This window comes from Aedes albopictus, unplaced genomic scaffold, assembly GCF_035046485.1.
Source record: "Aedes albopictus strain Foshan unplaced genomic scaffold, AalbF5 HiC_scaffold_369, whole genome shotgun sequence".
NCBI classification, from domain to species: domain Eukaryota; kingdom Metazoa; phylum Arthropoda; class Insecta; order Diptera; family Culicidae; genus Aedes; species Aedes albopictus.
Window position 1 is genome coordinate 8,807 of NW_026917165.1, and position 16,194 is coordinate 25,000.

General features: G+C 41.8%; 1 protein-coding gene across 1 annotated transcript; it reads left to right on the plus strand.

The window, feature by feature from the left end:
* Nucleotides 1-6,394: 6,394 nt before the first annotated feature.
* LOC109411065 (protein hairy) lies at nucleotides 6,395-11,028 on the plus strand. Its single transcript, XM_019684502.3, has 3 exons — nucleotides 6,395-7,054; nucleotides 8,045-8,140; nucleotides 8,238-11,028. Exons 1-3 carry the CDS (start codon nucleotides 6,944-6,946, stop codon nucleotides 9,060-9,062), a joined length of 1,032 nt encoding a protein of 343 aa, XP_019540047.1. The 5' UTR covers nucleotides 6,395-6,943; the 3' UTR covers nucleotides 9,063-11,028.
* The last annotated feature ends 5,166 nt before the right edge of the window (nucleotides 11,029-16,194 follow it).

Sequence of the window (16,194 nt, forward strand, 5' to 3'; positions counted from 1 at the left end):
CGTATTCCTTACGGAATTCCTTCAGGAAATCCATCTATGGGTTCATGAAATATTCCTGTTTTTTTGGGGAAATTATTTCAGGAATTCATTTAAAGTTGTCTTCAGGTTTTTATGTCTATTCCTTCTGAAATATTTTCAGTGAAACTTTCAGAAATACCGTTAGAGACTTCTTCAATATTCCTAGAATTACTTTAGAACTTTCAGCAGGGATTTCTTCAAAAGTTGTTTCATGGATTATTTCAGAAGTTGTTCCAGCAGTTTCTTCAGGAATGGCTCAATCGGTTTCTTCATAGATTCCCCCACAAATTTATCCATGGGAATGTACCAATGAAGGGGCACTGAAATCGGGCAACCTTTAGTAACTATCTCTGATTTTACCATGACTAGAAATAATTTATCACACATCTTGTCAGTAATCTGCCGAAGCATTATGATGACCTTTTTATGGGATTTTAAACATTTTTTTAATACCCGTCGCTTTCCCCCATACCTAATGCCTCATTCCTGAGACTCCTGGTAATGGACGCTACTGCCTTAGCTCTGCAACTGGCAACAATTGAAAATTTATTACGGAACAATAAACATGAGCTGACCCAGGTAACACAGCGCAACATTTGTTTTGTCTCAAGAGCAAACTTATGTGTCTCCGAAGGTTTTTGGGCCGCTGAATCCGAATCCGGACTCAGATTTGCTCAAACACGTCATAATTTTGAGCTATACCTCAATTTATAGGACAAAATATGCGATTTTGGGCTTTTTCGACTGCAAGCCATTAAGCATGAGAATATTTTTTTTTTGAGCAACCAAAAGGTTAAATGGTCAATTAACATCTAAATTAACGACTCATGCAAAATATTTCGTTTAACCTAATCAAATTTGATAGATTTAAGCATTTTATGTTAGTATGAAAACTTGCATGCAACTTGTGGAGGGTGACTTGTATGGGAAATATCATACCTAACAAAAATCGCTTAAAACTATCAAAATCGATTTGGTAAAATGAAATTTTTTACATGAGTTGTTAATTTAGATATTAACTGACCATTTAACCTTTTGATTGCTTAAAAAAATATTTCCACGCTTAATGGCTTGCAGTCAAAAAAGATTTCGACGGCGGCGGACCCAACGTGCATCAGTGTGTGGTGGGATTTCGTCCGGGTGCTGGTGTCGCGCGCGTTTGCTTCGGTGGTTGTGGTTTTTTTTTTCTTTTCTTTTTTTTTTCTATTCGGAAGTGAGCATTTCGGAGTTTCGTAAAGCCTCCTGGTCGACGCGCGTGTGGTCGTTCTTTTTTTTCCGCATTTTATCATTATGTGCCGGCGGTGCTTTCGCGGAGCACCAAATCGAAGTCGCGATTTTAAAGCATTCATGTAGATTCAAATGTAAGGGTACATTACATATACAGCTAGTGTATGGCACGCGTGTGTTGGAGCCGAAATTAGTTCCCCAGTAAATGTGGGTCGGTCGTGCGGTTGCCAAAGATCGGAGTTGTGCGGTAGCTTTACAGCTAATCATCCACATTAGTGCGCGCTTGCTTTTGTGATTTGTTCGACGTCGTGATACACAGACAACCAGCGATGGAGACACATAAATGGGTGAGCTCGTTTCATGCTATTATTTTATTGTGAATATTCGTTGTAAAATTACATGACTGTCTACGTAGACCTTTCGTATTCTCCAAAGAATACTTTGTATAGTCCGTCACTTAAAGTAACGGCGCTGACTCTTTTTTTAGGCTTGATTAAGTTTTGAGAAGAAACATTGATCGATCATCTGACGTGAATGATCCACTGTTTGCTTTCCGCGTAAAGTGAACAATTGCGCGAAAGTCTTCACGGCATGATTCAATAACAAAAAGTTATATGATCAAAGTGAATCATGATCCTACGATACATGCTTTAGTAAATATAACTCTAAGTGTCGCGTTCAGTTCATCCCTGTGTGGATTGAACTAAAGACTTCTACTTCATATTGTGGTGGAGACGCGCGACAAGATTTTCTTTTTGGACTGTTTAAGTAAGGAAAAATGGTCGTGAGTGTGTGCATTGACGGCTCGGCAGCTGGAGGCCGGATTTGCGCGCGCGTTGTCTTCGGTACCCCGATTTAGTTTTTTTTTTTTTCATTTGCTTTTTGCGCCTTTTGATTCGATTGATGGCAGAGGAGGAAGACCCGGCTTCAGTCAGTGTGTGTAGTGACGGCTCGGCAACTGGAGGCCGGATTCGCGCGTGCGTTGCCTTCGGTGCTCCGATTTTTTTTCTTCGTTTCGCATTTTTAGTTTCTTGTTATTCTCTTTCTATGGATTCTACATCAATTATTGTATTTAATCAGTTTTATACCATATATTTATGGTATCCTCTTTTCAAATATTTTTTCATTGACTTTGTATAGTTCGTCACCATGAGTGTCGACTTGGATTTTCGTTCCATTTTGTCACTGTTCGGGATGGCATTTTTACAAATTATCTCTTCTTTTGATTGAATTACATTTTTTTTTGTGCAATCTCTTAACGACATACTGTTTTTCTATGTATCTGTCCATGTATATTTGTTGTATGTATTTTCACAGACAAACAGACTTAACACTTCGAACATTTTTCGATTCAAGTCATAGTCACGGAAACATATTCGCCCAATGCTAAAATGACTATGTTTGGCTGACCACCAACTAGGTGGCGGTAGTGAGCAAACGTCAAACTCGAACAAAAACGATGCGAGCGCCACGGTTGGGCAGTTGGCCAACTATCCAATTTTGAAAAAGACCGTTAAATCGGTGTACGATGGGAATTATCGGAGTGTTACGTCTGTTTGTGGTATTTTCATGAATAAATATTGAGCGATCACCTTACGTGGGTGGTCGATTGTTTGCTTTCCGCGTGAAGCGAGCAATAGCGCATCAGATTGCATGTTTTGTCACGTCTTTTGTTGTAAATCTTGAGTGTCCACCTGACGCGGGTGGCTGATTGTTTGCTTTCCGCGCGGAGTGAGCAATACCGCTTAAGTTTGTATATGTTGTCGCGTCTTTAATAGTAAATATTAAACGATCACCTGACGTGGGTGGTCGATTGTTTGCTTTCCGCGTGATGCGAACAATAGTACTTTGTTGCTTCATTTGTAGTAAATATTGAGCAACCACTTGACGAGGGTGGTTAGTTGTTTGCTTTCCGCGTGAAGCGAACAACATCACTGCAGTCTGCACGGCATACTGCAACTTCAAAAGGTCATATTACTTATCAAAGTGAATCCTGACCCAACGATACCTGCCCTACTAACAATCACTCCTTCCTGCAGGCTTTGGTGGAGACGTGCGGTAAACGCCAACTTTCACATAACAAAGGTTGCTATTAACATTCTTTCACTCTTCCAACCGGACTGCAAGGACGTGGCCGGCGCCGTTATTGTACTGTTAAAGAGAGCCTCTGAAGCGTGCATAGTGAGAATGTTGACCACTCCCAGTCAACTATTCAGTTGATTCATTGTGCAACTGTCATTGGTTCGAGTCAATCACGGAGTAGTAACCATAGATATGTGCAGTCAGTCTAAGCTAAGCTAAGCTAAAGCTTAATGGCTTGCAGTCAAAAAAGTCCAAAATCGCATATTTTACCCTTTAAATTGAGGTATAGCTTTAAATTGTGATGTGTTGGAGAAAATCAGAGCCCGGATTCGGATTCAGCGGCCCAAAAACTGTCAGAGACACATAAGTTTGCTCTTGAGACAGACCAAAAGTTAATTTTTGTTACGCTGTGTAACCAATAAGCATTTAAATAAGCAGTATTTCAGTTTCAAAACTGCATTTCACCTGCTTACTGCTATATACTAGCAGTTCGACTGCTAAGCTGCCCTAAATAAGCAAACGAACTGCTGCTTAACATCAGACAGCTGTTGCGTAGCAACAACAACGTAACAACTGCTGGTGTTGAGCCTTAAATAGATCAAAAAATCAACGCACATTATCTGATCATCTATAGCTTATACTGTAGCGCGGTTCTGTAACATCATCAACCCGAGGATCGAGGGATCGAATCCCGGTTTCGGAGAAATTAGCAGAAAAACTAACAACCTAACCCAAGCATCAAAATTTGCACAAGAGAACGAGACACAAAAATGAGAAGAGAAATGGAGGAGAATAGGTACGAAGCGGGGAAAATGAGCAGGATTTTTTTTTTTTTTGATAATTGGAGGGACAGGAATGTTAAGCATTTAATCAGCCGTATATCGGGCCAAAACCTAAATTACATTCACCTCGTGGAGAGTTACCTTCACAACTCCCTTACGACTACGGTATGTGTGTGCGACCCCTACCCTATTCGGCAAACTTTTAGACAAAATCACAAGGCAAAAGTCGTCCATACATTGTTTATTGATTGCACGCTTCTGAGCTGAGAAAATACCAAGTGAGTGTAACTCTTTGCAAGTGAGTGTTCCCATCCCTGCTCATGATCAGTCTTTCGGTTGAGCTAAAACTTTCTTCTTATTTCATTCCTGAGCAGAGCTCCCACGGTCGTGCAGAGGACCGAATCCTGAGCGTGTTTTGATTGCACGCTTCTGAGCTGAGAAAACTGCAAGTGAGTGTTCCCATCCTTGATCAATTGTTTGACGGATTTTTCGACAAAAAATCGATATTGACGAAGTTCTTGTTCTTCTTGATGTAACGTCCCAAAGTCTGCTTCTCAGCATAGTGTTCTATGAGCATTTCTCACAGTTAGGGAGCATCCATTAAGTACGTCACGCAAAATTTGAGAATTTTCGACCCCCCCCCCCCTCCCCCCTTTGTACGGGTTTTCCCTATACTTAATACATTGCTTGTCACAAACCCCCTCCCCCCTAGGACCGTGACATATGTAAATACATCGTGTGGCGTGGTTCGACATATTGCCTGAGTCAACTACAAAACTCCATCATACAGCCAGCTGTAGCATGAAATCGAACAGTTTTCCGGGTTTGACACCACATACCAGCGGTGATGCTCTGTACATATATTGCATAAATTGTTCTACAAAATCTAGAAAATCACGAAATTTCAAACCGACTGTATATAATTAGACTGTAGATAATTAGCGATAATTAGCGGAATCCAATGTTACTGCAGACCATTCACAAAATATGCTGCAGAGGAACACTGTCGAAAATTTAAGTGACGTTCTGGCGACTCCAGGTAGAGTTCCGAGTCAAACGGTCCTGTATGGACAATATTTGTCAGGCTCCGAATCATCCACTAAAAGCAAGTTAATGAATTCTAAAAGAATATCTTAGCGGGTGACCATTGCCTACGGAAAATATTAAACCTTCTCAATAATCAAACAAGATGTAAGAATTAACTAATCTATTATCAAGAAACACAATTAGTTATAAATGGATTCAATAGGCACGTGCCATCAAAAGCGCATGATCATGTACCTGTTGATATAATTTCTGCTTACAGTGAATTGTAATTCTTAAATCAGAAATTGATACCTGTGGTTCCATCTGTGGGCGCAATAATGAAACATCCTAAGGAAATCCCAGCACCAACAAATCCTTACCCACACCTCAAGCTCTCTTATGGAACATATACGTAAGATACCAGCCAATAAAAACATAAGCGATACGTTTCTTCCCTTCCTCAAAAGTCATTAATACGCTCATTCAGAACAACCATCCTCCGTCAGCCCTCGGAGTAAAACGAACGAACGAACCGACACCAAAAAGACAGCACAAAGATTGCCAGAACCCAAGACAAGAAACCAGAAACATACCGACCTGAGGGAAACACACTCAAGAAGAAGAGGGACTTGAGATGGGAAAAAGGCCCACGAAGATAGGTGTTGTGCATGTACGTACCTGCTGATCAATTGCAACTACCTGTTGAATCCTGCTTCGCGGCTTAGATTGAGGGATTAATCTATCATGGTGTTTATATTCGTTAATTCAAATTTTCCATATTCTATCAATCATGATAAATGATTAAATTTAATATGAAGAAACATCAATTACCAGAAAATTTCAGGTTTCAACTACTCATAGCCATCCCAAACCAGTTATAGAGGCTTGTTTCTTATACCCGCATAGAATATTCGTCTATCCCCACCCTCAGAGCATTCGCAGGACACTGATTCAATCACAGGACTTCTGCTCGCCCACCCTACCCAACCTTCCATTTGGTTGGAGGTACATCAAAGTCCTATCCTTCAAGCCAGCCGCACGGCATCGGCAGCCTGTTGCTTGCACACTTTCTCTCTCGCTCGCATTCCTTCACACCTTATCTCTCGTTCTCTCGCGTGTCCACGGGCCGAGCATCGTGTCCGTTGTGCCTCATTCGCAGCCGCATTCGGGCGGCATTCGGCTCCGGTTCGGGCTATCGCCGTTCGACACGAACGTGGCGGCCACTGTGCGAAACAAGTGCAAAGCAGACAAGACAACACGATCACCCAGCCAGCAAGCAGGAGTCGGTTTGTCACAGCAGCTCCCAGCTCCGTTCAGAATCGTTTCAACCCTCGTCGGAGCAACAGCAACAATCCGGTACGCTCTCTCTCGTTGACTGTGCGGCACCGGTGTCGGTTCTTTTTGAAAAAGAGTTCAAAGATTCGGTACGAGACTTGGATTTGATTTGCGGGTACACTGTCACCCTGGCATATCGGTTGCCGGTTCAGCTTTGATTGATTCGTGTCGAATCCGGAAGAAGAAAGTGAAAGTGCTCTGCTGATTTGAATTGCGAACAAAATACTGAAGAGATGATTTGAGGGGGAGATCCAGCGTACATCGGAAGAAATTTATTGTGCCTTTGGTGAAAGATATGAGACGGTTGTGACAAGGCGAAACATTGAAAAAAAGCACGGATTTAAGTGAATTTGGAGTGAGAAGCAAACAGCGGTGTAAGCAATTTATTTTGCGGAAGAATTTAAAACAATAAGAAAAATAGTGCGCATACAATTCCCACTGTGGATACTATACTGAAGTACAAATTCAAAACAATGGTTACCGGACTTGGAACGGCAGCCCAACAGGTTGGCGCTATGCCGACCACCTCGCAGATTCCATCGGCTGAGCAGCCGGTGGTCAAACGAGCCAGCGATAATCGAAGAGTAAGTATCAGACATTTTCGAATTTGATCTATTCGTTCTGCCGGTAGAAGCATTTACCAGAGCAAAAAGCTGTTTTAAAACATGTAGATCTTAGTAGAAATCGTTACAACTCTGATTTTTGAACTTTTTTTCACGATTTTTTTTCTTGTTCATACATTTAATTTCTCGACCGCTGTAGATGGTTTGTTTTTACTTTTTGAAAATCGAGTACATAACAATTATAAGAACTTGAAAATCTTCGCATCTTCTTCGTTTACTAGTTACAAAATCGATCAAGCTTATTTTGTTTAGTTTATTTACCAATCTGAGCAAACTTTTTTCGGTGTAAAAAAATCCTTGATATGCAATTGAGCTCAACTTTTTTAAATGTTTTGCTTTCGAACAATTTTATAACTTTGGGTTTACGTGAAAGCATCAATTACCATCCAAATAGTGAGCCCACTTGAACGTTAAGTCAGAACGGTTTCGCCATATCTCAGTCAATCCCACACGTCTGCAATATCTTTCGGCTAATCGGTCGACAGTCGGTCGCGTACGTGGGAATTTCGTGCTGAGACAGAATTTGCAAACACCGAAAGCACGTTCCACGGCTGATGAGTTTGCGTCGTTGTCTCCGTCATCGTCTACGGTGGCGGCAACGTTCCAGATATGGAACGCACGGCGCGTGTGGGACTTCCACACGATAGGAATTAAGCATGACAAATAAGAGCTGCACGCGCGCGTTCGCTGAAGCTCCCTACCGTCGCTTCCACTGCCGCCGAAAATCCGAGAGTTGATGTTCATAAATTAGCACTTTTTGAGAAAACGTTAACAGATCGCTCGGCTCAGTGTTCCCGCTGAGCCAAGTGGATCATATTTTTAGATTTATCGGCATTTGCCTGGTCGAGTTGCTCTCACGCTATCTCTGTAAATTTCCGCTAGTATTAAGTTTGGAAACTGTTGATTTTTTGAGTGGGACTAAAGTGGATCTTTCTTTCTTTTCTGTTACAGAGTAATAAACCGATTATGGAAAAACGTCGTCGCGCTCGAATCAACAACTGTTTGAACGAGCTGAAGACACTTATTCTGGATGCCATGAAGAAAGACGTAAGTATTCTTCTCCTTTCATGATGGGAAATTCCAGCAGTTTTGTTACGATAGATAACTAATTGTGACTTTTTTTTTCTCTTCATTTAACTTACAGCCAGCTCGCCATTCAAAATTAGAAAAGGCGGACATCCTAGAAATGACAGTGAAGCACTTGGAAAATTTGCAGCGACAGCAAAACGCTATGTCTCAGGCGACTGATCCGAATGTTATGAATAAGTTCAAAGCTGGCTTCAATGAGTGTGCTCAGGAGGTCAGTAGGTTCCCGGATATTGATCCGATGACTCGCCGGCGCTTGCTTGCTCATCTGAGCAATTGTATTAACGGAGTCAAATCTGACCTCACTAAGTCACGCCAATCGGCAGTCCAAGTGCACATTCTGCCGTCGCCTCCAAGTTCACCTGAGCAGGATCATCACCCGCAACCTCATCCAGCCCAGATCAACGCAGTTCAGACCGGTAATGGAGTGTATTTCACAAACAGCATCGGCTCCAGCGTTCAGTTGATCCCGACTAAACTTCCAAACGGAAGCCTGGCTTTCGTTCTGCCACAAGCCATCCCTGCAGCGACCGCTCCTGTCCCAATGCTAGTTCCGATTCCCAGTAGAACTGCATCAACTGGTTCAGCTGCATCCAGTCATTCGTCATCGTCCGCGTACGATCGCGTTCCCCGGGAACATGCTACCTCGCCATACCATGCTCCACCAAGTCCAGCCAGTTCCAGCTATGAACCCATGGACTGCAAACCCTCAGTCTTCCAAGAGCAACAGCAATACCTCCACTCGCAGCAGATGCGGTACCAGCAACAGCAACCTCAGTCGCAATCGAGAGCCTACAGCCCGGACAGTCCGTTATCCTTGGTCATGAAGAAACCCTACCATGACCAAAACCAAGACGATGACAAACCGTGGCGACCGTGGTAATCTCATCGTTCGCGAAATCCGCACATCGAGTCATAAAACAATTAGTACCTTAGCACCCCACCAGAGCTGTGCGGCAGCATCCGGAAGTATACACAAATCGCCACGGCTCGTGTACACGAGCCGCACTGTACCGACTTAATGCCGCCGTCGACTTCGTCATCACCGTCGTCAAGCTCATACAAAGTAGTGCCCGCCCTTCCGATTTACGTTCAGCCATAGCTACCGCCGACGATTCACGTAAATCATCGAGTGCGCTGAAATAGTTGAAATAGCATCGCTCTCACAGCTCAGCACCATCGCGACTAGCCGACAACAATGTAGAACCGAAAGAAGAGCGAGAGAGGGGGTGTGAGCAGCAGAGTCGCAGTGCGAGAGAACGTGGGGAAGACGAAACGCGCCAAAGGGTCACGGGTGTCGCACTTGCTTGTCGCTTTCCCACACTCATTATACGGCCCTGGCTCTAGCGCTCAGGCCCGACCAGAGTGTGTCTACGTGCTGTTGTGTGTGAATGACTGTTCGGTGAAGATCGTGCCAATAGAACCTAGTGAGTGATCGTGGAGGCGGGGAATGACAAGCAACGAGTAGCAGAGCACTACAAAACTGTGAGCTTGCTACAAAGTGTTAGATTGAAACCGCGCAAAGTGACTGAAACTGCGAGCAAGGCGAAGAAGGCGCGCACAACTGTCGACAGCAAGAAGACAAACCAAAAGAAGAAGATCGCGGCACGAGGCAAAATTTATTTTTACTTTCGGGAGAATAAATTTTTATCACTCTCAGCGTTCGGTGTGCGGTGGTCGGTACAGAGGCGGTGCGGTAATTGTGCGCGCGTGTTTGCTTCAAGAATGCAATACACTATTCTTCGTTCAAAAAACGTGTGGCCTACTGCGCTCATCGATCGACACCCTGCTCGGATGACGCGTTCGGGTCGCTAGTCATCTCCATTTTTTACGGAGATCCCACACACCTGGTGGTGGTTGCATCTCACAAAGCACAAATGCATAAACAAAATAAAGTATAAGCGAAACCCACACAAACTCAGCTGCAAAGCCGGAGAATTGGTGGAATCCTGTTGCTGTGAATAATCTGTAAGGCTTTAGTGTGATAAGCAATATAAAAAGTTACAAAACTAAAATCGACGAGTTCAAAACTTTGCTATATTAGTAGACAAAACTGCAGTGAATCCCATAAAATGCAATCGCGCGGAAACCATCTCACTGCGCCAGTAGTTAAATTGTGTGCGTGCGTGCATTGCATTAGTCAAAGTCGAGGACCGCGAACAATCATGTGATTAGCTTCTTGAAGTTTTATTTTAAGATCGCCCCAATCCATCTTTCGTTCATTTATCCTTCCTCATCACTCTTTCGCTATTTTTGTCTTTCATTTAACTCATCTCACCCAAAACCTCTTCTCATTGTCCTGTAAATATTATAATTTTCGTATAAGTTCAACACCCAGAACATGCGAGCGCGACAAAAATCACAAAAGTCTTCCATTAGATAGCTCTACGCTTGTGATGTGTGGTGGTGAAAAGCCTACCCAGGGAATCCCACAATCAATCACTTTACGCATAAGATCGCCAGTCAATTACCTTTTTATGTTAAAACTTTTATTTCCACCGGATTCGTTCGCGGTAGTCATACACAAGTAGCCATGAGTGAGAAAAGCGAATAAATTATTCATCAGATCGTGTAAATAGTTTTTTTTAGGAATGGTATTGTATATCAGACTAAGGATCCAAGTTTCAAAACTGAAACGATGGCAAGCAAAGCGATAGGCATTATTATTTATACGAGGTGAATACCACTACAAATTTGATAATAAGAGATAAGCAATTTAATTATAACAGATGTATGATGCAAAAAGAGCACGTTGTGAAAACACGACAAAAGATAATCTATTTTATATGATAGAGAAAAAATAAAACTGAAAAGAATTGAAAATATAAAATATTTTTATGAAAATTAAACCATTTTGTGTTCGTCGTTTTTGTGACTATCCGAAACACCCAACTACGCTTTTAATTATGCTTTCGGCTTTGGTGTCTCTTGCAATTGTGTCCACCTTGTATATTTGCTATGAACATTCCAAATGAGACAAATGTAATTCTTATGGACGAAGTTGTACGAATGAATGATTGTTTCAGAGATGATTGCGAAAAACGAAGTACTTTGTCTAGCGTGGTAGGGAACGTCAATAAATTACGTCACGCTTTGAGGTGCCGGAAGGGGACAAAGTGTGACGAATTATAAACGCATCAGAGGTCTCTTACAAAAAGTGTGACATAGGGTGGAGGGGAGGTGAAAATGGATAATTTTTGCTTGACGTAATTAATGGAAATTAAACAAGAGCATGCCGCTGTTTGCATTTTTTTATGGAATTACTATCAACCTAGATTTCAAATCAGTTTTAAGACATGGGATTGGGTTTCATCAGTCGAGTTTTAAACCTTGCCTACTGTAATAAATGTTCCCGTCAGTGATTATTCACGAATGACGTTGCATTTTTACCGATTTTTTACATTCCATCCCCCATTTGTAGCATACACCCATGCCTGATGCATTTATCGATGATCCCTAGGCTGACCCTTATTTTGCAAAAAATGGAAATGTTACAAGTTCGTTGTTGGTAAATGATTGTTTACGCAAAAAAAACATAGTGTCAAAATTTGAAGTCCGTATCTCAAAAATTTGTGATCTCTCAAGGGTCTCAAAGTTATCAAAAACTGTATGAAAATTATTTCGTCGAAAAAATAAATGATTGTACTCAGTGCTGGAAATTTCATATCATTATATCTGAATTCAATCACCTGCAGCTCATTTTAGAAGCTGAACCAGGGAATATGCTATATGGAAAACTTGTGCGGCTAGATCAGTTCTGCAAGAAAGTCACGGAAAGTCCGCTGTTTTTCGAATATTTAAGGTAAATGTCACGGACTACCTTTGAAAAATGCCAATTGATATTCACCGTGAATATCATTGGCATTTTTTGAAGGTAGTCCGTGACATTTACCATAAATGTTCGAAAAATAGCGGTTTTTCCGTGACTTTCTTGCAGAACTGGTCTAGCCATACAAGTTTTTCATATACCATATTTGCAGGTTCAGCTTCTAAAATGAGCTGTAGGTGGTTGTAGGTGGCAAAATGTGTTTAGAATTGTGATATCTCTGCTCTTTTTGAATCCATGACAAAAAAAACTACCAAAAAATCTGCATTATTGACAATTTTTTAGATCTCGAAGGAAATCTTCCCTATTTTGTTAAGTAACTTTAATAACTTGAAAACGAGTTATCACAATTCTGAGCATACTTTTGATCCTTCACCCAAGTAACCAAAAGTTCCACTTCCCTTGGCAAATTGCACTTTCAAGTTCCACGAAGTTCAGATAAAGTTCAGAATGGAACTCTCGGGCTGCTTAAGAGGCTAACCATAACCATTGCCAGAACTTTGCAGACAAGTTCCGGCAAGGCTCATCGTTTGCCTCTTAAGCAGCTTTGAAGCCGCTTAAGCTGCTACTCGGAACTTTGTCTGAACATTCAAGTTCGTAGAAGTTCAGTTCAGTAGAACTGTGTATCAAGGAAGTATTAAATGTTTTTTTTTTTTTGCAGAAAACAAATGCTTAAGCACATTCAAGTAGAGGACAAATATGAATTTATCAAATCAATGAATATAAGGTTTGAACAATGCCGCCCTCCGGATGCGAACCGATAGCCGCTGCGTGAGAGCTCTACGCTCTATCACATGACTATAATTCGGGTGAAGACTGACTTGAAGCGATTCTCTTCGGCAGCTAGTTTTGCGCACTTGCACAAGTAGTGAAATTAGCTTGACTTTGTCAAATGTCTTCAGCAGCGCAGCGGTTCGTCAGCAGTCTACCACGCAGGAGGATCCGGTATAAATCTACATAGCGGTGACGTATATGATTGTCCCTTATCAGAGGCAATTTATTTATATGAAACACATACCACATGTGATAAATCTGAAAATAGTTATTTATGTAACGAGTTGCGAAAACTTGAGTTTAGCACGAGTCGTACATTTATCCAACCAGGCATGCTGAGTTGGATGATTACGAAGAGTGCTGAAAAACTATGCAATTCAATATTATAATTTCTATTTTATATAACTCATGTCAGTATCATTATGGTTAACTTTTCCGAACTGGTTCATTATGTAACTGAAATGAGTTCCATAATCAAAAATAGTTGTATAATGTTAATAATGCAACTCATATGAGTTGCATTTTGAACATTATGCAACTCAAATGGGTTGCATTATGAAATAAATCATTGCATAATGTTTTTATTGTTTCTGCATGAATTTTACTGAAGTTCCATCAGAAGCTGCTTAGAAGGCTGCAGAATAGCTCAATTTTGTTTGCGATTACTTACAGAGCACTCAAAGATATTATTACAGCTTGTTTTCTATAGGTGCGTTATGCCCCAACAAATGGAGTGCATATTGCCCCAATCAATAGCAAAAAAATAAAATAGTTTAAAACATTTAATTTACGTAGATTACTGATTAAGTTTTTTTCCCTATGCTTAGCATTTCCCTCAATGAACTGAATAAACACAACAGCATTAGATGTTTGGTCGGTTTTCACCATCAAATCATTCGACAAACGATCGGGAAAATTACATCAGAATCGTGCTTTTCAATTTTATTCATTTTTCTCACTAATTACGTAACGCAGATATGTAAAATTTTCCAGATGCTCATTTATTGAGACGTTCTATTAGACTGATAAGGTTTCAAAGCTCTAAAACCGATAATCCCTGAAAAATAAAGGGGGTGCGTTTTGCCTCGACAGTGCGTATTACCCCAGATGCCCCTACTTGGGTTTTAGACCCGCTATTATTGAGTTGCCTCAAAAGCGTATCTGCTACGAGATTCCACAAAAGCGGTGATAAGACTCCCCCTTGGGGGCATCCACAAACACTCAATTTCCTAATCCCTGCTAGACGCAATGTCGAGAACAGATATCGGTTTTTGAGCATTTGGTGAGTCCAATTGGAAATCATTGGAGATATACCATGACTCCGTGCGGCTTCCAATATGGCATCGAAAGGCACGTTGTCAAAGGCATCCTCGATATCTAAGAAAACACCCAGGCAAGACTGCTTTTGAGCGAATGCTTTCTTGATATCGTAAACAACCTTGTGTAAAAGAGTCACAGTGGACTTACCAGATTGGTAGGCATGTTGGTTCACATAAGAGACACGTTGGCCAGATGAACATCACGGATGTGATGATCCACAATGCGTTCTAAGCATTTTAGAAGAAAAGAGGTCAAACTGATAGGTCTTTGCTTCCTTGCTCTTTGCTTCTTCATACGACGCACGACACACTTTTGAAATAAACTTTACAGTAATATCCCACCAGGATTTGGGGATATACCCTGTAGTAAAACTGCAAACAAGTATTTTTTCAAAACATGTTTGAAATAATCAAATCCCTTCTGAAGCAAAATAGGATAAATCCCATCTGCCCCAGGAGATTTGAAAGGAACAAAGCTATTAAGAGCCCACTCAATCGATTCTATAGTTACAATACTCCGAGCCAAAGCTAAAGAATCATAACTACAAGAAAAGACATCAGGTTCATCCGAAGATGTAATATCCACACATCCAGGGAAGTGTGTGCTGAATAAGCATTCCAGAACTTCCTCATCAGAGGAAGTCGGATCGCCATTTGGCAAACGAAGTTCGTTCACCCGGAAATCCTTAGATTTCGCAAGGATTTTCTTTAATCGACTGACTTCACTCAAGCTGAAAACATTTGTACATAGGTTTTTCCAGCCGGATCGTTCAGCAGACCGGAGAGCTTTCCTGTAGACCTTGCGAGCCGACCTGAAAGCCTCCGAACCAGTGGAACGTCGTCTGTTCCAACTCTTTTTACATTGTTTCCTGAGTTTCGTCAGATCAGAGTTCCACCAAGGGGTTCCTCTTGTGATCTTCACAGACCGTAGAGGGCATGCTTCTTCAAAAGCTTCGATGATGAAGGTCGTTGTAGTATCAACGGCATCATCTAAATCACTTGAAGTGTCAATGGATGGTGAGTATCCATGAAATTTGGCCGCAACCAAATCAGTAAAATGATCCCAGTTTGTTGACCGAGGATTCCTGAAACGCAATGTTTGCGAAGTAACATTTAAATGTTCAAAAAAGATATAGCGATGGTCAGATAAAGATTCTTCATCTGACACATGCCAATTGGTCAGCTCGTGACTAATTCTTCTAGAGCAAAGCGTTATGTTTAACACTTCCTCTCTAGCAGATACCATGAAGGTTGGGCGGTTGCCTATGGTAATGCAGTAAGTAATCCAAAGGATATAATGAGTACACGATGTTGGAACGCTATCCAAGTTTTCCTGAAGAAGCATCGACCGACAACTTGGAAGAATTATCTACGAGACATTCAATCACTCAAACGCTTTGTTCTCCAATAATTATCACAACACCGATTAAAAATGTATTGCTGAACAAACCCACTACTAACCGGAAACGCAGAACCAGCCTTTTTCTACCTTCTGTAATGGTGAGATAGACGAGAGGTAAGTTTATAGGACTCTCAATCAGCAGACTAGTGTACAAATCCATGTCAATTTTGTCTTGTACATGGTTTGTCTGTCTGGTTTCAGCCATCTCGTATTACTTGGTGTTGTTGGTTGCACTTCGATCCCGACCCCGACGCCCCATCGTAGAAAATTCTGAACCAGATCGCTTTCAACCGCATGCTCGAATGAGTGACAAGAACCATGGTGTGATAACGACAGTTGACACCCCAATTATGGTAATGTGGCGCAATGTTTCTTTATTCGCCTTCCCGCTGTGTTCCGATCGCCCGTCCTAGACAGCGACCGATCAACCGATTAAACCATTCTCAGACCGCTCTGGCAGGCCGCCGTCGCCCCACCCATGTTTATTTTGCCTATTAGCACTAAATAATATCGAGCGGACTTGACTCGACTCGGCCGGACGACCAACGCAACGCAACGGCACGGCACACACAGTAATCATGTTCGAAGCTGTTTATTTACCCATCGCCGCAACCGATAAAGTAGATTTGTCCAACCGTTCGTTCCGCCTGGTACTGCGGAGTGGTCGCGACGGCTTAAGATACCCCGCCTGGCT